General features: G+C 34.7%; 1 protein-coding gene across 1 annotated transcript; it reads right to left on the reverse strand.

Moving 5' to 3' along the window:
- Positions 1–1,356: 1,356 nt before the first annotated feature.
- On the reverse strand, positions 1,357–19,844 carry LOC107555212 (carnitine O-palmitoyltransferase 1, liver isoform-like). Its single transcript, XM_016237938.1, has 17 exons — positions 19,594–19,844; positions 17,969–18,140; positions 17,642–17,743; positions 17,408–17,545; positions 16,370–16,447; positions 16,173–16,280; positions 15,397–15,484; positions 12,959–13,154; positions 11,382–11,570; positions 11,114–11,219; positions 10,422–10,538; positions 10,156–10,320; positions 7,213–7,341; positions 6,727–6,882; positions 6,324–6,437; positions 6,147–6,239; positions 1,357–2,779 (listed from the first exon to the last, which is right to left on the reverse strand). Exons 1-17 carry the CDS (start codon positions 19,842–19,844, stop codon positions 2,651–2,653), a joined length of 2,331 nt encoding a protein of 776 aa, XP_016093424.1. The 3' UTR covers positions 1,357–2,650.
- Between the last annotated feature and the right edge of the window lie 4,271 nt (positions 19,845–24,115).

Raw genomic sequence — 24,115 nt, forward strand, 5'->3', positions numbered from 1 at the left:
CTGGCTGAATGTCTTTCCAGTAGAGGGAGCTCTTTACTGAATTGTCAATCCACAGTCTCATAACAGAAGACAATGATCCACCTGGGTCTCAAATTCACACTGAACCTGAGCAACATCCAGCAGTAACAGCAGAATATAAAAAAAATTATGAAACTATAGTGTTTTTATTTTATAGATAATTATAAAAATCTTACTACATTTAGCCAAGATAACAGAATAAGTGTGTGTGTATATGTATATATATATATATATATATATCAATATTTCCACAATGACCATACCTAGTTGTGCAAACGAGATCTCGTGCACTTGAAAGGCAACGTTATATTGTTTAAAATGCCAAATATGAGGGCGTAACAGAGATAAAGAGTAGAGCTGCCAACAGATTGCAAAGACAAAACGGAAAAACTACAAGGAAGTTTAGAAGCCCTTGCTCTCAGTCCGGCCAAGTGAAGCAAAAGGGCCTTCAGCAACAACACATCCTAGTGAAATACCACATTAATGCTGACTGTATAGTGATTGTACATGTTTGATGCTGATGAGCGTATATTATTCATTTAGCTGTAAAACCAGTCACCATCTTCATGTCCTTCACAAATATAATAGCTTTTGGTGTTATATGTTCTAATGCAACAATTGTGTTCAATCATATAGTGGTTATAGTAGTATAGTTACAGAAATGTGTCCTGCATCTTGACTACAATCTGTCTATTTATTCATATGATCATACCTGATGTTTTCTTTTAATTATTCTGTCAGTAATTTAAAGGATTAGTTCAGCCAAAAATGAAAATGAGCTAAAAATGTATTCCCTCTCAGGCAAACCAAGATGAAGATGAATTTTTCTCTTCATCAGATTTGGAGAAATGTATCATTATATCACTCACTCACCAATGGATGCTCTGCAGTGAATGGGTGCCATCAGAATGAGAGTCCAAACAGCTGATAAAAACATCACAATAATCCACACCACCATTAATTAACGACTTGTACAGCGAAAAGTTGCATGTTTGTAAGAAACAAATCCATCAATAAGGCATTTTAACTTTAAATCATCCCTTTAGGCCAAAATACAAGTCTATAATCCATAACATATTTATTTAAACAGTTTTTTCTTGTAAACTCTAAATGATCTGTCCATATCTCTCCTGATTCAGATGGAATTACTTTTTGAACTGGAGAAAGCAATAATGGACTCATATTTTAGCCGGAAGCAACTGTTTGAAGTTAAAAACATGATCAGTTTGTTCATTACAAACACACAATTTTTTGCAGTCTTGTTGAATACTCCAGGATTATTGAGCTGTTTGGACTCTCATTCTGACGGCACCCATTCACTGCAGAGGAACCAAGCAAATAATGCAATGCTAAATTTCTCAGAATCCGATGAAGAAACAAACTCATCTACATCTCGGATGGCCTGTAAATTCTCAGAAAATCTTTATTTTCGACTGAAGTTTTCCTTTAAATCACATTCTTAAGTTTTCTACTTTTTTGAAAATAGAAGATTGGTATAAATGGTTTAGTATTATTATTAAATACATAATAATCATGACCACATTTAGCTTTGAAAGCATCCTAATGGAATTTAATCAGTTCAATTGAAGGTTAACCATATTATTTAATTCGAAGTACGCCATTTAGAATTAAAATCATATCAGATTTTGTACTGTACACTTAGCTTTGTTAAGGAGACGTCTCTTTGGGTACAAGTAAACAGGAACTATGTGCAATTAACTGGCCTTGATTTATTTTTGAAGTTAAATCGTGCATTCGAAACACCTGAGATATTAACAGAAATGTGTTGTGGCGTGAATTCTTTTGACTTATTAGACATATTCAACCTTGTTAAATAAATTGTGAATAGTTATTTTATCTCAACTTGACCTTGTGTAAAAAAGAAAGTACATAAAAAAACCTGTTAAAATTAATAGACTTAATAGTGAGATCAACACATCAATATATCTGGACAATCACATTAAAACTGCAGTCACATGTAATATTCTGAGTCATTAGTCACTGAAATCTTAAATATACTTCTGCTCTGGGATTCAAGTAAAATGACACAAGTCAAGTTATTCTTACACCTCAAAATATCCAGTTCAGATGGGGAGTTTCTATTTGGATGTGATTTATGGTACTGTAAGAGCAGTGAAGTGCCTTCATCAGAAGGTACAGAGGTGATGCATAACTGAGATCCTCGGTCAAGCTTACTTTTAATGAACCTACAACCATTACACTAACTGGTCAGATCATTAACCATTAGACTCCCATCACCCTGGCGGGGATGCACGCTAATCATTTCGATTCTTCATTATATTTAAAAATGAGGACCAAATTGAATCTAAATGGACTGGTCCTTCTGGAAAACACGAAAGGCTTTCCGCTATCAAACTATCTCTTGCTTTTAATGCTCTTTTATACATTTTATTAAACTAATACTTTTTTAGACGAAGCAGCTTCCACCATTTTTACATCATGTTGTTCATGGCTTCATGGCATCGATTTGTACAACAAGCATGGAATGTATGGATGCATGTTTGTATGTAATGACAAACATGCATTCAAACGAACACACACGCAAACACGCTATTTCCTAGTTCTATGCAACCTCATGTCTTCTGACCGTCATGGGCGATCTGTTCTACCTCTACAGGTCTTTTTTGCTTTTCTTTGAGTGGTTCTGCTCAGCTTTGGACGGGTCTGGTTTCTCTGGTGACAACAGCTCCAGAAGATCCTCCATAGCCTTCTTGATATCAGCTCCAAACTTGTGAGAATCCTGCAATTTAGAAAGAATATTAGAAACAAATTAGCATCATTTTCATTAAACACTGCCATAACAAGGTGTAGCATCACAAAGAAATCCATAAATGTTATATTTGCTATTAAGGGATATTTCATTATTCATAGTTTTTTTTATTTTATTTCTTTATTCATACATATTTTTTTAACTATGCTGGTAACCAAGCAGCTGCTGGTAGCCATTGACTTTAAACGTATGGAACAAAATACTATGAAAGTCAATGGCTACCAGCAACTGATAGTTTTTCTTTTTTTTTTGCATTAAACAGAAGAACATCTTTGGAGCAACTTGAGGGTTAGTAAATGATGACAGGATTTACATTTTAGTTTTTGTTCTAACCAGTGTTATTTTTGCATTATTTATATGCTATTATAGTTTGTATTTACATTTTGAATAATCTTTTATTTTTTATATTTTTAGCTTTTAATTGAATTTTAGTATTTTTTTTTATATATTACCATTTATTTTAAATTCAGTTTTAATTTTAATTTTTTAATTTGTACAGTTCATTGTAATATTTAAATACACTATGTGATTAGTATTTTTCTTAGCTTCTATCAGTGCACTTATTATATTTATATACTATTATAATATGTATTCATATTTTATTAGCTTTTATTTTTATATTTTCAGTTTAAGATTGTCATTTTGTTACATGTAACAATTTTTGTACTTCAACTTTATTCTATATCAGTAATCTGCCAAGGCAATAGTTCTAATTATCATTTAAGCTTTTTAAGTTTATAATAAAGTATTTATATTTAATTTTTCACCTTTATTTCAACTACCACAAATTTTTTTTAATGGTTTTAATTTTAGTTTAGATCCTAACCAACTTCAATAAAGACATTTTGTCAATTAGTTTACTAGTCTCTATTTTTCCCTTTTCTGTAGTTTCAGGAAACTGGTAATGAAAAAAAGTACTAACAGTCTGAGGACAAGAGTGTTTGCAGGAAATGTGCAGGTTGATCATGTTTTCTCCGATGATGATGTAAGACACGCCGTAACCATCATCTGCAACCTGTCAAGAGCACACAAATGAAAATAAATGAAATGCACACAAAAGAAAAAAATGAATTTGTGAATTTGCATGAATATTTCTGACCGGGCCAAATCCTCCACCGCAGGTGGTGTACTCTGGGTGGTTAACGAAATCAAACAGCTCCACCTGCTGAAGAGGAGTCTGACTGGTGGACAGATTCCACGTTTCTGAAAGCACCTGAAGAAAACACACACACACAAATTTAATATTACAAAATATTTGTTTCTTATTTGCATAAATATGTTATTATTTAGGTATTATTTCAGTAGCAAGAATGAGATTTTTTTTGTATAACGGTAATGAGAACTGTCATGAATGCAGAAAAAATGTGGGGAAAAATTAGGAAATTTTCTTTGTGCAATTGTTTCTTTCACTTATGACACACATGCAAGGGCATTTGCAAGAAAGCAAAAATCACTTAAACTTCATTTTTTCGACAGATATATAGTAACTGTGTGTTGGACACCTCTTTAAGGAAAGGTGACTCCTCTCCCAGGTATTTGGACACAAGGTAGAGGCAGAAGAGGTGTCTGTCTATTCCTCCTCCTGTCATTGCCATCTTGTACAGATGCTGGTGTTTCTCAGCCGCCGTGCGAAAGAGACGCCGACACACTTCCTTACTCTACAGACACAGAGAGAGAGATGTTTAAATATGCACTCGTGTTTGAATTTGTACTCGATTTGTGAACTAATTGTTCATAAACGATTCACAATGTAGCAATACAGTGTGAAATTATGTAATCAAATGCAAAATAAAACTATTTTAATTATTGCATTAAACTGGGAAAATTACAGTAATTACAGCATTTGAATGCATTTTTTATGGCTATCATCATAACCTGCGTCACTCATGGCAATTAAATTTAACAGCATTTAACAAATGTTTATGTCACTACAAAATCAGAGCATGTAGTTGTTCAGCAATGTGTTGATATATTAGTGGATTGGTTACCTCTCCTCCCTCCAGAGCTCTGATGAAGGCGCAGCTCTCGCTGGTGCAGGAACGCACCGTCTCGGTCCGGCCCTCGCGGAATAAACGGGTCATAGATGCTTCGTAGGTCAGAGAGAACGTGCCTCGATTCTGGATGTGGGGAAGGAACAACAATGAAAAGAATATAATTTGTTTTATCAATTATTCAGTCAAGTTTATATTTGAATACAATATAACTAGATTTTAAAAAATTGTGGTTACTAGGGCCTTTTGTGTAGCTACAAGGGCATTGCTAAGGTGTCCTGGGTGGTTGCTAAGGGTTTGGATAATTGTTAGTGTTGCTAAGCAATTGCTAGCATATTTTATGTAGTTAACTTGTCTTAGCATGCTGCTGGCATGTTTTAACATTGCTAGCATGTTTTAGAACACTGCTTAAATGTTTTAACATACTAATAGCATGTTTTAACATGTTACTAACAAGTTTTAAAATAAAATATTTTAATGTGTTAATATGTTTTAACATTGTTAACATGTTTACCATGCTTCTAACATGTTTAGCATGTTTCAACACATTTATTTTACACAATTTTTTACAAGTTTAATAAGCTTCTAACTAGGGATGCATCGAATGTTCGGCAACCGAAATTATTCAGCCGAAAATAGCGAAATAAGCGAATAAGCGAAAAGACCAAATAAATTGTACCGAACAATGACGTGATGCGATCAAATAGAAACCAGTGTAGAGTGAGAGGCATGCACTCTTTATAATGCAGCAAACATTTCGGCAGTGTGGAAGCATTTAAAACTGTCCGAGAAAGACACAAAAATCATTACAAGCACCGACAGCAAGAGACTGTTTACTGTAACGCAAGTGAGAAGTGGAAGGGGTGGTTTTTGCTGGTTACTGTATGATAATTGAAATCACGAAATGGCCTTAAACAATTAATAAATAAACTGCAGAACGTTATGTTTTCTAATACATGCACGAATTGCATGCATTCAAACGATTCAAACAGCGCTGCACGAGCTCGTTAGCCAGGGTTCAAAGTTCAAAGTTATTTTTATATTTTCAGTTTAAGATTGTCATTTTGTTACATGTAACAATTTTTGTACTTCAACTTTATTCTATATCAGTAATCTGCCAAGGCAATAGTTCTAATTATCATTTAAGCTTTTTAAGTTTATAATAAAGTATTTATATTTAATTTTTCACCTTTATTTCAACTACCACAAATTTTTTTTTTAATGGTTTTAATTTTAGTTTAGATCCTAACCAACTTCAATAAAGACATTTTGTCAATTAGTTTACTAGTCTCTATTTTTCCCTTTTCTGTAGTTTCAGGAAACTGGTAATGAAAAAAAGTACTAACAGTCTGAGGACAAGAGTGTTTGCAGGAAATGTGCAGGTTGATCATGTTTTCTCCGATGATGATGTAAGACACGCCGTAACCATCATCTGCAACCTGTCAAGAGCACACAAATGAAAATAAATGAAATGCACACAAAAGAAAAAAATGAATTTGTGAATTTGCATGAATATTTCTGACCGGGCCAAATCCTCCACCGCAGGTGGTGTACTCTGGGTGGTTAACGAAATCAAACAGCTCCACCTGCTGAAGAGGAGTCTGACTGGTGGACAGATTCCACGTTTCTGAAAGCACCTGAAGAAAACACACACACACAAATTTAATATTACAAAATATTTGTTTCTTATTTGCATAAATATGTTATTATTTAGGTATTATTTCAGTAGCAAGAATGAGATTTTTTTTGTATAACGGTAATGAGAACTGTCATGAATGCAGAAAAAATGTGGGGAAAAATTAGGAAATTTTCTTTGTGCAATTGTTTCTTTCACTTATGACACACATGCAAGGGCATTTGCAAGAAAGCAAAAATCACTTAAACTTCATTTTTTCGACAGATATATAGTAACTGTGTGTTGGACACCTCTTTAAGGAAAGGTGACTCCTCTCCCAGGTATTTGGACACAAGGTAGAGGCAGAAGAGGTGTCTGTCTATTCCTCCTCCTGTCATTGCCATCTTGTACAGATGCTGGTGTTTCTCAGCCGCCGTGCGAAAGAGACGCCGACACACTTCCTTACTCTACAGACAGAGAGAGAGAGATGTTTAAATATGCACTCGTGTTTGAATTTGTACTCGATTTGTGAACTAATTGTTCATAAACGATTCACAATGTAGCAATACAGTGTGAAATTATGTAATCAAATGCAAAATAAAACTATTTTAATTATTGCATTAAACTGGGAAAATTACAGTAATTACAGCATTTGAATGCATTTTTTATGGCTATCATCATAACCTGCGTCACTCATGGCAATTAAATTTAACAGCATTTAACAAATGTTTATGTCACTACAAAATCAGAGCATGTAGTTGTTCAGCAATGTGTTGATATATTAGTGGATTGGTTACCTCTCCTCCCTCCAGAGCTCTGATGAAGGCGCAGCTCTCGCTGGTGCAGGAACGCACCGTCTCGGTCCGGCCCTCGCGGAATAAACGGGTCATAGATGCTTCGTAGGTCAGAGAGAACGTGCCTCGATTCTGGATGTGGGGAAGGAACAACAATGAAAAGAATATAATTTGTTTTATCAATTATTCAGTCAAGTTTATATTTGAATACAATATAACTAGATTTTAAAAAATTGTGGTTACTAGGGCCTTTTGTGTAGCTACAAGGGCATTGCTAAGGTGTCCTGGGTGGTTGCTAAGGGTTTGGATAATTGTTAGTGTTGCTAAGCAATTGCTAGCATATTTTATGTAGTTAACTTGTCTTAGCATGCTGCTGGCATGTTTTAACATTGCTAGCATGTTTTAGAACACTGCTTAAATGTTTTAACATACTAATAGCATGTTTTAACATGTTACTAACAAGTTTTAAAATAAAATATTTTAATGTGTTAATATGTTTTAACATTGTTAACATGTTTACCATGCTTCTAACATGTTTAGCATGTTTCAACACATTTATTTTACACAATTTTTTACAAGTTTAATAAGCTTCTAACTAGGGATGCATCGAATGTTCGGCAACCGAAATTATTCAGCCGAAAATAGCGAAATAAGCGAATAAGCGAAAAGACCAAATAAATTGTACCGAACAATGACGTGATGCGATCAAATAGAAACCAGTGTAGAGTGAGAGGCATGCACTCTTTATAATGCAGCAAACATTTCGGCAGTGTGGAAGCATTTAAAACTGTCCGAGAAAGACACAAAAATCATTACAAGCACCGACAGCAAGAGACTGTTTACTGTAACGCAAGTGAGAAGTGGAAGGGGTGGTTTTTGCTGGTTACTGTATGATAATTGAAATCACGAAATGGCCTTAAACAATTAATAAATAAACTGCAGAACGTTATGTTTTCTAATACATGCACGAATTGCATGCATTCAAACGATTCAAACAGCGCTGCACGAGCTCGTTAGCCAGGGTTCAAAGTTCAAAGCGTGAGGAAAATCTGCACCGAAACAGTGTTACTAGTCAGTTGCTAAGTAACATTTTTATGATTTTTTACAAGGCATGCGACAGTGTGATACGTGACAAACATCTTCCCAAATTCGTAATGAGAATCATTTATAAATCTGCTGTTGTCAACAAAATGAAGCACTGAGGTCTTCCTGCAGGTTTCCGCCAAAAAAGCTGAGAAAAAGCAAGAACTCCATCAATGTTCATAAATGTTAATGGTATTTTTACTGTTATTCGGTAAAATAAAAAAAATAAAAAAAAGAATATACATTTATTATAATATTCACATGGTGTTCAAATTGGGATCTGTAATATTTTCTTATATTTGAAAAGTCTCTTCTGCTCAGCAAGGCTGCATTTATTCGTACAGTAAAAATACATGCCTGATTCAAGAAGGGGTCTCAAATGGCCAAAAAATATTATTTTAATAACTTATTCACTTTAAGTTAAATTGTGCTTTGTTGGTATCATGTCTGCTAGAATGTAAAAAAAAATGCTCAGTGTTAAATAAATATTTTTAAATTGTTTTTTCTTTGAAAAGCAAGACAAAACAGTAAAAAAAAGAGCAAATTTTGGCTATTTATGCAATGGTGTAAAAAAAATGGGAAAAATACATGGGGAAAAAAAAAAAGTATTCGGTATTCGGCCCAGTGTTTCATTTTGTTCGGTTTCGGCCAATAATTTTAATTTCAGTGCATTCCTACTTCTAACATGTTTTAACCAAATGTTAGCATGTTGCTTCCAGCATGTTTAACATTTTTTACACTTTTTTTTAGCAAGTTTAGTAAACACGTTTTAACACATTGTATGTTGTAGCACACGTTTAACATTGTTTTAATATATCATATTGTAATAATTAATAAAAGTCGTATGTGTAAGTAATAGTCAAGATCACTACCTTAAACAATAAAAAAAATTATCTAGGGTTAAAAAATGAAAACAAAACATATTGTGCTACAGTGTTTGTGAAGCGTTAGTGGAACATATTCATAATGTGATTCTCTACATTCTGTTAGTGTGAAGTTGAGGAAAACTGACTTCAGTACACTACATGTGGTTTTGTGTGTTACGTGGGATCAATCTTACCCTATAATAAGCCAACTGTAGCCCAATCTGAATGAAGGCATCCGGGCTGATTTTACACTTTTTGATGGCGCCCTTGCCAAACTCTTGTATTGGCAACACATGAAAGTCGACGTCATCGGCTAGAGCCTGTGCCACAGCGAGAGAGCGTTCGATACGCTCCTGACACTAAATACACATACAGGAAGTTGAATTATTCAGTGTCTCCATTAGCGGCCACTGTATACTCATGTCTGTAAACATGAGAAGGTGTGACGGTGTGTTTGTACCTCTGCAGGTATGTCCCAGGTTAGTCTAGTAGGTGGAGGCAGGGAGGAGGCCACGTCTCCTTTACAGTGGCCTTCTTCAGTATAACCCAGCTGGAAACTATCGGTAGTCATCACATACTTAGAGAGAAAGAGAGACCGCGGGATTAGAAAACATAATAACAACGACAACTAGATTGGATTTACTGAACAAGTCAGCAAAAGAATAATGAACATTTTATACAAGCTTAAAGGGTTAGTCTAACCAAACAGATTGCAGTGTTAGTATTATTAACTAAAACTATTAAAATATTTTAAAATCATGAATACGTTTATAATGTGCTTAAATGTAGTCTTTAGCTAAATTCTAAATTAATATCAATTTTTATACGGTACATTATAATGTTGTGATGCCTAATTTCACTTACAGGATGTAAAATGATCAATTTAGATTTTACTTATTCATAATGTGATTCTCTACATTCTGTTAGTGTGAAGTTGAGGAAAACTGACTTCAGTACACTACATGTGGTTTTGTGTGTTACGTGGGATCAATCTTACCCTATAATAAGCCAACTGTAGCCCAATCTGAATGAAGGCATCCGGGCTGATTTTACACTTTTTGATGGCGCCCTTGCCAAACTCTTGTATTGGCAACACATGAAAGTCGACGTCATCGGCTAGAGCCTGTGCCACAGCGAGAGAGCGTTCGATACGCTCCTGACACTAAATACACATACAGGAAGTTGAATTATTCAGTGTCTCCATTAGCGGCCACTGTATACTCATGTCTGTAAACATGAGAAGGTGTGACGGTGTGTTTGTACCTCTGCAGGTATGTCCCAGGTTAGTCTAGTAGGTGGAGGCAGGGAGGAGGCCACGTCTCCTTTACAGTGGCCTTCTTCAGTATAACCCAGCTGGAAACTATCGGTAGTCATCACATACTTAGAGAGAAAGAGAGACCGCGGGATTAGAAAACATAATAACAACGACAACTAGATTGGATTTACTGAACAAGTCAGCAAAAGAATAATGAACATTTTATACAAGCTTAAAGGGTTAGTCTAACCAAACAGATTGCAGTGTTAGTATTATTAACTAAAACTATTAAAATATTTTAAAATCATGAATACGTTTATAATGTGCTTAAATGTAGTCTTTAGCTAAATTCTAAATTAATATCAATTTTTATACGGTACATTATAATGTTGTGATGCCTAATTTCACTTACAGGATGTAAAATGATCAATTTAGATTTTACTTTTTTTTTTTTTATACAAAATAGAACAGAATTTTAATATCAGCCATAACATTAACAAAATAACCATCCGATTAGTGTTGTCATTGTATCCCTATTATGTAAGAATGATTTAATTCAAACCAGATTATGACATTACGCTTAAGACAAGAAAGAGTCCTTTGAATGACAAGCATCATTATATAGCTTATCTGATATTATACTCATTCATTTCTGTATTGTCTAAACAATACTCTCTTTTTCTCTCATTCTGTCTCTCACCTCCCACACGTGAGCCATTATAGGTGCGTCTGCCCAGGAGTGTTCAGCATTGAGGCCGTTCTTCCCATTCTTATACACCACCACAGTGAACGACTTATCAAACCACCTGGAACACAAACACAGTGCAAAACACTGCCATAGTAAAGACAAAGACTACCATGTCTGGCTGTGTAAGAGACTATTTATTCTATTAGCAATTAAGCTAAGACAACAATTAGCATATTTAAAACATAACTGATGGACAAATTTGGATTGAAAAGCATCTCACCTGTCGTAGCATTTGCCGTGCAGAAGGGACTTGGCATAGCGATCCAAATTGCCAGCAGGATCATCTCCCCTCATGCCTTGCTCATCGTCATCCAGGGCAACGAAGAACGCAGCTTTCTCAATGCAGTCCAGAGATCTCTTATTCACTCCTGAGCTGAAGAACTCTTTTCTGGCCTGAGCCCAAGGGATTCTGGGAAATGAAGTTCAATACATCTGAGCAGTCGTAGCAAGAATTTGAAAAAGTAATCTAGGGATGGTCTACATAATACACAGATTTATATCAAGAAAGATTCTTAATATAAATGCATGTGAAATACTGAAACTTTACAGTTTAAATTGATGCACTAAAATGGTTCAAAAACGAATAAACAATAAACAATTTAAAAACCCCATAACTAATAAAAAGACAAAAACACAACTAAATGACTAAAACTTACTAAAATTAAAATGAAAACTGAAAATACAAAATAAAATCTAATCTACAAGAAAAACAATGTCTCTCAATGATACTAAAATACATCACATTTTTTAAATATATTATATACATATACACACACACACACACACACAATAATTAAAACCTGTACTATTAATAAATATTAATAATCAAAACCTGTGAATATTAATACTAGGGTTACGGGTTTGTTTAAAACAGTAACAATAAATATAAGCAATAATAACAGAGATGCTGCTTTGGAAAACACAACTGATAAATAAATAAACCAAATTTAAACTCCTTTAAAATTGTCTTATTGTTTATTTACATTCACTGTATCTTGGCCTACTTCCACAAAAGCTTTATTTAACATTTCTTTACATATAGAACACATGCATGTTTGTTTTGTGTCAAATGAACCCTTTAAAGTGTGTCAGCAGACACTGAGCACGTTTACATGCACACCAGTAAGCTGATAACTCACAAATATCAGCTTATTAAAAGAACCAGTTTTCCCCGTTTACATGCACATCAGAAACCTGACAACGCAAGTAAGCTGCGTTTACATGACTTCATTAATAAATCAGGTTATTTCCCTGTAGTGACGTCAAAATATAATCATTTGCGTATCTGACTCCGAGTATTCCATACATTTGTCAGTTGTGATGTTAAATTAAGCTTGCAACATGTCTGGAAACTTACAGCTCATATATTATCCTCTCATGCAGTTATAAACGCAGCATTGTGACTGAACCACTTCTACTTCTGCTGCACGAGATGAGAACACATTTTTATCATTTTCTGAGTCATGAAAAAGTCTGCTTTTGTGATATATTTCCTTCTTTCTTTACTGCAAGACGTTTGCTCGTCTAGATGCGCTTAAATCTGCACTAACCATGCGTTCCTGTCACGTATCACACATGCGCACTTCAATAAGCCGACAGAAAGCGGGTTACTGCGTTTACATGCCATGCGAAATCGGAGTAAGAGGCAAAAAACGACCTGTTGCGACAGGTTTATGCTTACACCGTTTATGACCTTACTCCGATAAAAGAAAACGGGTTACTGCGTTTACATGACCAAGTGCGTTTTCGGGTTATTAAGCATAATCGGCTTGAGAACGTGCATGTAAACGCACTTACCTGTCTCCTGCTGTCAGGGCCGCGAGTTTGGCCTCTCCGGGCACTGGGGGTGACGGGTCGTCCATTATACGCTGAATCTGTTGCTCGATCTCTCTGGGAGACAGCATGCGGCCGGCGTGGTACAGCCACAGGCGGAAATAACGGCCTCGGTGGAACACCGCCACATACTCGCTGTCCTGCCAGTGGATCAGGGAATCTAAATACACACAGAAAACTAGTAAATGCATGCCAATTCTCACCTTTCGCACTCATGCTTTGTGAATTATGTGCTTTTCAAGCATCAGCAAATGATGCCAAAAATTAATTAGAAGATTCTCAGAGAGAAGCACACATCTGAGTGGGTTTGTGCATCTGGGTCAGTCTGTGTGTGCGGTACAAACCAGGTCTGTCCAGGGTGTGTGTGTGTGTGTTTGTCTGTGTAAGTTTATACAGTAAGACGTGTTTGTACTTGTGACACTTCTAGGCCTGTCACGATAACACCTTTTTGTTGTGCGATATATTGCCCCAGAAATAATTGTGATAAGCGATATTATTGTAATTTTAAAGACCATTTTATGCCACTGAATATATAATCATAATGTAACAGCATAATAATGCAAGAAGGCCTACACACTTCCAAATGACAACAAACTTTTCATTTTTAAGAATATTTTTAGATCATCAAAATATTAGATCGCTTAAAAAAAACTGAATAAATATTAAATAAACATTTTCTAACAAAAAAGTATAAAAAAAGAAAAATGCACAAAGAACTTGTATGGAGATTTTTCCATCTACAGATTTTTCCCTGACCTTCTTTTCTCTGTAAATGAAGGGTGCACACTATTGCTGAAAAACACAATCACTACTTAGCAGTCAGATGTCCATATGCACAAAGGCACAGATCCCTAAACAAGACCATATCTGCAGATGAAACTTTTTTTGTAGAAGCATTTTTCAAATTTGAACTAGCACCAACTACACCACATTATGTACGAGAAGCTGCAAAAGACACAGGCGCAAGTGGAATGTACAAAACATGGTGACATTCATTTTTAAGTAAATATAATGGGCGATATATTGCGTCAACAAAAATGAATGAGGGCATGTACATATATTGCACGATAAGTCGATATATTGAAACGATATATTTATATTGATTGGCCTAGACACTTCCAGGAAAAGACTAAAGTCAAATATCTTTTCATCCTAGAAAGTATGAGGAAATGGGATAGAGGAAAGACTGAAAAATTTTAATTTTGAAGAAACTGTCAGTTTAAAGAGATTAAAGAAATTATTAAAGGGAAGAACAAATAAACGGTATATTTATATATTCATACACACACACAAATATATAGGATAATACATATAAGATGTATTTTTTCTATACATTTGTTTGTTTATATATACTAGTCAACATTTGAAGTGGATCAAAACCTTTTATCAAAGTTGTCCTAAAACCAATGCATTCTTGTCTTAGGAAAACTTTGATGAACTTTTTTGATCCACTTCAAATCTATCTATCTATCTGTTATTCATCAAGTATGCATTCAATTGATCAGTGAGAGTAAAGACAGTCATAATGTTACAAAAGATTTGAAATAAATGCTGTTCTTTTAAACTTTCTTTTCATCAAAGAATCCTGAAAAAATGTATCACTGTCTCCGCAGAAATATGAAGCAGCAGAATTTTTTAAACATTGATAGTAAGATATGTAGTTTAATATGCAATGACAATTATGCACAAGTAAATGATTTGTAGGATGGTTCCCTCAAAGCCCGGCACAACAACACTGACTCCACCAAAACTTCAACCTTATTTACCGTTACAGGTTGGGTGATTGTAGGTTAGGTGTGTCTGGTAGTATGACTGTACTAACCGCCCAGATTTTAGTGGTGTTGGACACTTTCCCGTGTTGTTCAAACATCCAGCCATGATACGACAGTAACTGCTTCAGGCAAAGCCTCATGGTGAAGATCAGCGAGAACCAGAGCAGAGTGCTGAACAACACGGCAGAAACCACCGTCCGACACTGAATGCTCAGAGAATCACTACAGACAAATAGACACAATATTACACTGCTTGCTGTTCTTTTAAACTTTCTTTTCATCAAAGAATCCTGAAAAAATGTATCACTGTCTCCGCAGAAATATGAAGCAGCAGAATTTTTTAAACATTGATAGTAAGATATGTATCTTGAGCAGCAAATCGGCATATTAGAATGATTTCTGGAGGATCATGTGACACTGAAGACTGGAGTAATGATGCTGAAAATTCAGCTTTGATCACAGGAATAAATTACATTTGAACATATTCAAATAAACAACAGTTATTTAAAATTGTAATAATATTTCACAATATTGCTATTTTTACAGTATTTTTAAACAAACAAATGCAGCCTGGGTAAACATAAGAGACTTCTTTCAAAACCATAAAAAAAAAAGAAATTCTAGCCTTACCCGTCTCTTCTCCTGGAATGCGTGTGGTGTTGAAGATCCTCTCACATTGAGCGGCACACAAAGGAACATTCAAAACTGGCACACGACTCTAAAAGACAGAGTTACACTGTCAGTCAAGGTAACCAAAATGTAGTTTTAATAACTATTTTCCACCCTCAACTATTTTTTTCACCTGCAATTAAAGGGACAGTCCAACCAAAAATATTATTAAAAAACAATATTCATTCTTACTACAATTTTTTTGTTTGGACTACTCCTTTAAGAATGCTGTTATTACTACTGTAACTTTAAGATATGTAAATGACCTGTTATTAATATCTAAACTCCACCTGGCATAGTTTAAAAGCTTGATCATCAAAATGGGCCAAATTGCTAATATGATGATATATAAATGCATGTAATATGCTAAACTGCTTAATACTGTATGTAAATGGGACTCGAGTTTAGTTGTCTTGAAGAATCAAACTGAACTCACGAGGACGTTTTATGGTGTATAACATTACATATACAAAGCACACTTTATTTTTAAAGTAGTAATGTTTTCCCGTTATGTTCTCTTTAATGCAAATATGCAAAACACCGACTCAATACACACAGCCCTGCGGGTCTTCCCTATTCACACACACACAGTCTCCATCAACCATCCATAACCGAACAAAGTTCAATGCACAGCTAAAAACAGCTCTGCAATCAATCTCTGTCATCGCTCGGGGCGACGAGAGTTTCACCCTCCCGTTCACCCAATAGCATCTGTCAGCGCTGTAATGTGGACTCACAGGTTTGATTTCCTCTCTGTTAAGTTTCCTGCGGTACAAGAGACAGGCATGCAGTGTGTTTCCTGCTCTCGCGGCTTGAATCGGTGTAGGTGTCACGTAGAGGAAGTCCTGAAGATGAAAGAGAAGGACTCAAGAGGCTTGAATATAAAAATATCACTTTAGAACTTCCTGCTTGTTTATGCATCTGTGAGCCGTACCATTCCATAGTAGTTGCTATTGACCATGAGTGGGCCACGCCCCCTCAGGTAGACATACTCCTCCCACCAATCACTGACCTGAAGATGCAGACACAAGAAAACATTAAAAAAATTTAATTAAATTAAATGGTTAGGAAATCTTTTTACCATCCTACAGTTCAAACCCACTAGCAAAATATGATTTTCAGGTCAACATGAAATTAAAATTGACCCTATTTGCCATCTTATTAAATTAGTATGAAATGAAATATAAAATTCCTCGACTTATTAGCACACTATTTGTTATTTTTTTGTTATGTAATGCCCATTTAAACTTAATATTTAATAAATATTTAATTCCTTGTCTCTGTTTATTAGGGCACCATTTATTCTAAATATAATATAAATGTAATTCCATTCCATCCTCTCCTCATATCACCTTTAATTTGGTATGTAACGCCTATATTAAACTTAATATTTGATCAATTTTAGATATTAGACTCCTTGATTCTGCTAATTAACATTTATTCTAAATTAAATATAAATGTTTGTTTTTGCAATCTTTCATCAAAACGCAAATGTTCTGTGAAGGACTTGGATTTTCAACTGATGTCACAAATCTTTTCCAGAACCTTTCATTTCGTATGTAATGCCCATATTAAACTTAATATTTAATAATGGTAATGGTACGTAATGCCCATATTATACCTAATATGTAATAAATAATAAATTACATTCCTCCTCTCTGCTTATTAGCACACAATGTATTCTAAATAAAATAAAAATGTTTGTTTTCATAACCTTTCATCAAAATAAAATGACTTACTTTTATCCTCTCTCCTCAAATCACCTTTACTTTGGTAGCAATGCCCACTTTTTTTTAACGATCCAATCAGTTCCTGTTGGATAAAATCCAGTTCCTTCCTATATTTTCTTTACATATCAGAGCCAAACTGAATGTTTGATGTCAGATTAGGGAAGCATTTTTAAGGTTGGATTATTAGACGATTGACAGGTATTGTGTGAAGTTTATGTGTATGGTTTGCTGTTTGCTCGCACATAGTTGGATGCCCACATGGCTTTCAGTTTGAGGTACCACTGCAGGCGGTTTCCCAGACTGCTCTCAAACTCCTTGGCCAGAGTCGTCATCCTCTCGTATTCAGAATCACTCATCAATGGACGCGCAGACTCCAGGTACTAGAAGTAGGAGAGAATGTTAATAAATAAAAAAATGTCCCATATAGAGTGGTTTAGTGATATATATTGGTGATGATGATGACATTATGATCTCACCCTCTTAACAGTGTCCTTCACTGTTGGAACAGGCAGGTTAGGCAAAGACCCTTGGTAACTGTACAATAGAGGCTGTCTGCCGGAGAAGATCCGGACCATGGCCTGAAAACAAGCATATTTGAAGGTAAAGTGTGTGATTTTGATGTTAAAATACTCTCCTATCCAGTTTAATATGCAATGACAATTATGCACAAGTAAATGATTTGTAGGATGGTTCCCTCAAAGCCCGGCGCAACAACACTGACTCCACCAAAACTTCAACCTTATTTACCGTTACAGGTTGGGTGATTGTAGGTTAGGTGTGTCTGGTAGTATGACTGTACTAACCGCCCAGATTTTGGTGGTGTTGGACACTTTCCCGTGTTGTTCAAACATCCAGCCATGATACGACAGTAACTGCTTCAGGCAAAGCCTCATGGTGAAGATCAGCGAGAACCAGAGCAGAGTGCTGAACAACACGGCAGAAACCACCGTCCGACACTGAATGCTCAGAGAATCACTACAGACAAATAGACACAATATTACACTGCTGTATGCAATACTGTAATTAATGTTTTATTAGTTGTTGGGACACTCAATGAAAACAGGTGCAGTCTGATAAGGTAATTTTTTAAGCACATTTTTTAAAGACTGTAAATATCCTATCAGACAAATAATGTATTTAAGTGTTGCATTATCACTTTCAGTGAGCTTTTAGATGATTAATTTAGTTTATTATGCAAAATCAGATCAGATATTTTAAGATCGTCCTCTACTGACAAACAAAGTGTCCTGTCCATAAGTTCTCTTCTTGAAAGTATGATATTATCAATATGACAATTTTTTTTTTAAAAGAGTAAATTGTTATTTTAAAAAGGGAAGACATATTATAGCTTTGATGCATAGACTGGAGACACAACTAAAATTATTTTTAAAATAAAAAAAAATTAAAAAATTAAAATGTACATTGCTATTCAAAAGCCTGGGATAGATTTTTTTTTTACACATTTTTGAAATAAGTCTCTTATGTACACCAAGGCTGCATTTATTTGATAAAAAAAAAATACAGTAAAAGCAGTAATATTCTAAAATATTATTACCATTTAAAATAACTTTTTTTATTGTAATATATTTTAAAACGTAATTTATTCCTGTGATGTAAAGCTGTATTTTCAGCATAATTACTCCAGCCTTCAGTGTAACAAGATTCTTCAGAAATCATTCTAATGCGCTGATTTACTGCTCAACAAACATTTATTATTATCAATGCTGAAAACAGTTGCTTTCTGATGACTAGAAAGTTCAAAAGGACATTTATTTTAAACAGAAATCTTTCGTAACATTATAAATGTCTTTATGGTCACTTTTCATCAATTTAATGAATATTTGCTAAATTACTATTAATTTCTTTAACCAAAAAAAACAAATGTATTGCTCCAAACTTTTGAATGGATCAAAGAATAATGTCTTATTGCTAGCTGTCGTTTCCAAATATGTTTTAATCGGAAATGCTAATAGAGATGAAAAAAAGCTTTAAAACACATGGCTCCTTGTAGCGACAAAAACAACAAAAAATTAAAATGACTGGATTATTGTTAATATATTTAGATTTTTTTTAAAATGTAATCACACAAAGTTACACATCAGCTATTTATTATTAAAGTCATTGTCTTTAATGAGGGACACAAAATAACATCTGTTTTGTAGAATAGCTCTTCTGCTTTTATCTGAAAGCAACTGAATCAAGGTGTGTGAAGGTACACACCCTCTTCGGGCATGTTCAGAAGTTCATGGGTGGGAACCCCATACTTTTAAAAAGTTTCAATGCAAGTTACATAAGAGGATGGCAAATGTTTCAGTGTATCTTTGAGTCACTGAAGCGGTTCACACTGCAGATAATTCATTTGTTTTGCCAGTTCTGTCTTTAAAGAGCATGGGATCAGATTTCCCTGTGGTAATGTGACCTCGATTACCTGACTGGCAGGTGTTCCTGGATTTTAGCGATGAGGCCCATGGAAGGGTCTGAGCGTGTGTACATGGTGGCCAAGATCGCGATGACAACAAACAGCCATGAGGACGGGCTGGCAGGATACACACCAGTGATCACGTTGTTCTGTACGAGAGAAAGAATAAACAAACACCAGAGAAAAAATGAGGAAAGATCACCAGAATAAACAAAAGACACATTACGAAAACCAGCTGGGGAACGTGTTACAATAAACATAAAAAATAAGGCAACAAAATATCAAAATGCGCTATTTGCTTTTGTAATAGAGACTATATTGCTCATTTTAGTGTTCATTTGTGTATTTTATTCTAAAAATAAATACATTTTATAATCAATTAGAAAATGCATGATTGACTTTTAACACACTATGCACAAAAATAAACAGAAAATGGACAGATTTTGCAGATTTTATTGTGCATGTTATTGTGCATTTGTGCATTTTGTTGTAAAATAAATAAATGTTTGTTTTTAGAATTTAAAAAAATGTATAAGTAAAAAACGTATACATGCAAAAAAAAAAAAAACAGGCAGATTTAGTAGTCGACAGATGATCAAAATGATCTATTTGCTTTTGTAATAAAGATTTTATTGTGCATTTGTGCATTTTATTCTAGAAAAAAAAAAGTTTGCTTTCATAATCAAATGTAAAAATGTATTATCAAAGTTCAATTCACTACTACTAAATGTCCCAAAAAAACAACAACAACAACATAAAACAGGCAGATTAAAATCAAAATGAGCTATTTGCTTTTGTAAAGATTTTATTGTGCAGTTTATTGTTTGTATGTGCATTTTACTCTAATATAAATAAAGGTTTATTTTCATAATCAAAAATAAAAAAAGCATTATCAAAGTTAAACATTAAAATAAACATAAAACAGACTAATTTTGTGGATGACAAAATAAAATCAAAATGAGCTATTTGGTTTTATAATAAACAAATTATTGTGTATTTTATTGTTAATTTGTGCATTTCATCCTAAAATAAATAAATGTGTGCTCCTTGTAGCGACAAAAACAACAAAAAATTAAAATGACTGGATTATTGTTAATATATTTAGATTTTTTTAAAAATGTAATCACACAAAGTTACACATCAGCTATTTATTATTAAAGTCATTGTCTTTAATGAGGGACACAAAATAACATCTGTTTTGTAGAATAGCTCTTCTGCTTTTATCTGAAAGCAACTGAATCAAGGTGTGTGAAGGTACACACCCTCTTCGGGCATGTTCAGAAGTTCATGGGTGGGAACCCCATACTTTTAAAAAGTTTCAATGCAAGTTACATAAGAGGATGACAAATGTTTCAGTGTATCTTTGAGTCACTGAAGCGGTTCACACAGCAGATAATTCATTTGTTTTGCCAGTTCTGTCTTTAAAGAGCATGGGATCAGATTTCCCTGTGGTAATGTGACCTCAGATGCACCGAAATAAATTCTGGGCCGAAACCGAAAATTCTGGATGCACTTGGCCGAAAAGCGAAACCGAAAATGCTTTGCATTATAAACTCATAAACGTCTTTATGTTTTATAAAGTGTCATATACAGTAAATAAAGTTACTACTACAGGCATTAACACAGATTGGTTGTGTTTCGCTGTTAATCCTCCTTAAGGATTGTTCAGCATTCATTTACTTGCGTAGAAGACCACCCAGCCCTCGACCCCCACTCTTGTCTTACATAAGCTGTTCATCTGACCTATTTCACAGCTGTGGGACAGCAATGAACAGATTCTACCACACTGTTTAATTAGAGTCTGTCACCTTTCCCACAATTACTGAAGTCAAGATGTTCATGATGTGGACTGTTGTATGAATCTGGATCTATTGTTTCGTTTACTCTCACTGATGATCAAGTCAGATCAGAATAATCACTTCAATAGCGCCCTCTAGGAATTTTCAGGCAAATAACAATTTGCAGTCAATTGTTTGCAGTCTTTCACAAAGAGCTTTTTACAGTGTACAGTATTTCCCTGCAGCGCAATTCAAACACACACATGTTGTGTTTCCATGTTTTATGGGGACTCTCCATAGGCGTAATGGTTTTTATACTGTACAAACTGTATGTGCTATTGCCCTACACCAACCCTACCCCTAAACCTACCCCTTACAGGAAACTTTCTGCATTTTTACTTTCTCAAAAAAACACATTCTGTATGATTTGTAAGCTTGTTTCCTCATGGGGACCTCAAAAATGTCCCCACAAGGTCAAAATTTACTAGTATTACTATCCTTGTGGGGACATTTGGTCCCCATAACGTGATAAATACCAGGTACACACACACACACACAGTTGTTCTGAAGAAAAGATTCAGTAGTTTACTTTGATGAACTGCACTGAATAACTTTGTATCCATTTTAAATTATCCAAGACCCGCAAAGATATAGTTAGTTTCTTCATTGATACAGATTTAGAGAAAGTGAGCATTAAATCACTTCTCACCAGTGGCGCGGAAATTTTCAAGTGAGTGGACCTGGGTGAAATAGGGTGGACCTCAGTGTCTTTGGCTTTTGGCTGTAAAACGAAAAAGGCCAAAAATATGAGCTGAAAGTATATGCCTAAATTGATAATAAAAATATGACTTTACTTGAAAATGTGATGTTATATAACAGACATACTGGTCATATATCGTCGAAAAGGTCTCAACTAGCATAATTGTTTCAGGACATCAAACAATACCAAATATATGTGAACAGTCGTGAGACTTTTGGGCTGCGTTTTGGTGTGTAGCTTCACCAAACATACTAGATTGACAGCGCTTGCATTTACCATTTGTCATAGAATAGAAGCGCACAACTGGAAGATCGACACTGATCACTGGGGTCTTATTACTTATTCTTTACTAGCGGTGTGTGATATTGACAAAAAAATGATATCTCGATGTTTTCTGGTATTTTATCAGTAACAATAACATTATTTTGCTGAGTGTGTTATTGTGCTGGTATCTTAAGGACTACCGTGGACAGCTGACTTGTAAAGTTTTTGATATTCTTCATTCTGTGTGGTGATCAGTTCACAGCAGTGATAGAAATAAATCTTTTCCAATAAGTTTAAATAGATTTTTACCTATATTTTAACTATAAAGCCATTTTCTTTTCTAGAAAAGTGTGAATCACCTTTTGAGTCAACTTTTTACATTTAATCAGTCAATTAGAATAATAAGACATTTGGGCTGTTACCAAGCAAATTAAATCAGTATTGACAAAATTAATCTTTGCAATGCTGAGGAAACAGAGAAGCTGCATCTGAATTGGCATTTAAATGTATTTAAATGCAGCTCTGAGGGACATGGAATACTTTAACCTGCAGGTAGAACAATATTTTATACAAAACGTTGAAAACTGATTATTTAAGAAAAGAAAAGATACTTTAAATGTGAAATCAAAACCGCCAGTAGGTGGCAGCAAGTCACTGTTAATAAGTGAGTCATTGCGATTGAACCAGATCATTGAAACGGTTGATTCATTCAGGAACGAAACACCGCCATGTTGCTCAGAGACACAAAACAGTGCTGTGGCTGTGTTTGGAATTTGGAATTATTTTTGTTGTCGAAATTGAGCAAAGACAGGCAATACGCGGTCTAAAACGTGAGTCTCTTAATAATTTATTGTTTATTGAACTGTTGTAAAAATCAATCACATTTGTAATCATGCTGATTTTGGAGGAAAAAACGGCACTCTTCGTGGAATATTGATTAACTATATGAAATGATATAAATATATACATTGTCTGCCCCCATATCTTGAATTTGGTTATCATTCTTAATTAATACACTTTAATAGACCGAATCATGCAGTGAAAGAACACACACATTAGTCTAACCTACTTCATCACATAATGTATGCGTGCACTCTGTAGATGTGTTTTATAGGCTTTTGCGATATAGCCTACTCGATAACGTCAAATCGCACATCGTTAAAACAACAATTATGATATTATCACAGACGATATAAATATATTGGGTGGACCAGCCGTCAATCTGAGTGGGCCAGTTCCACCCCGGCCCTTATGTAGCTTCACTGCTTCTCACCAGTGGATCCTCTGCGGTGAATGGGTGCCGTCAGAATGAGAGTCTAAACAGCTGATAAAAACATCACAATAATCCACAAGTAATCCACATCACTCCAGACTAGTCTGTCAGTTAATGACTTGTGGCGTGAAAAGCTACATGTTTGTAAGACACTAATCCATCGTTAAGGCTTTTCTTTTTTTACTTCAAGCCATCACTTCTGGCTAAAATATGAGTCCATAACCCATAATAATGCTTCTTCCAGTGAAAAAGTCTATCCCCTGCTGTCCTCTCAAATCAAAGTCCACCTGCATATTTGTTTAGAAATGTTTTGGACTGTTGTGGCTTGTAAACGGTGCTTGATCTGTGCACATTTGTCTCCTGATTCAGAATTTTTCATTGGAGAAAGCAATATTATGGATAAAGGAAATTAAAACGTCAAAGATGGATTTGTTTGTTACAAACATAACTTTTCAC

Source organism: Sinocyclocheilus grahami, unplaced genomic scaffold (genome assembly GCF_001515645.1).
Source record: "Sinocyclocheilus grahami isolate Dianchi unplaced genomic scaffold, SAMN03320097.WGS_v1.1 scaffold19.1, whole genome shotgun sequence".
In the NCBI taxonomy this organism is placed as follows: Eukaryota; Metazoa; Chordata; class Actinopteri; order Cypriniformes; family Cyprinidae; genus Sinocyclocheilus; species Sinocyclocheilus grahami.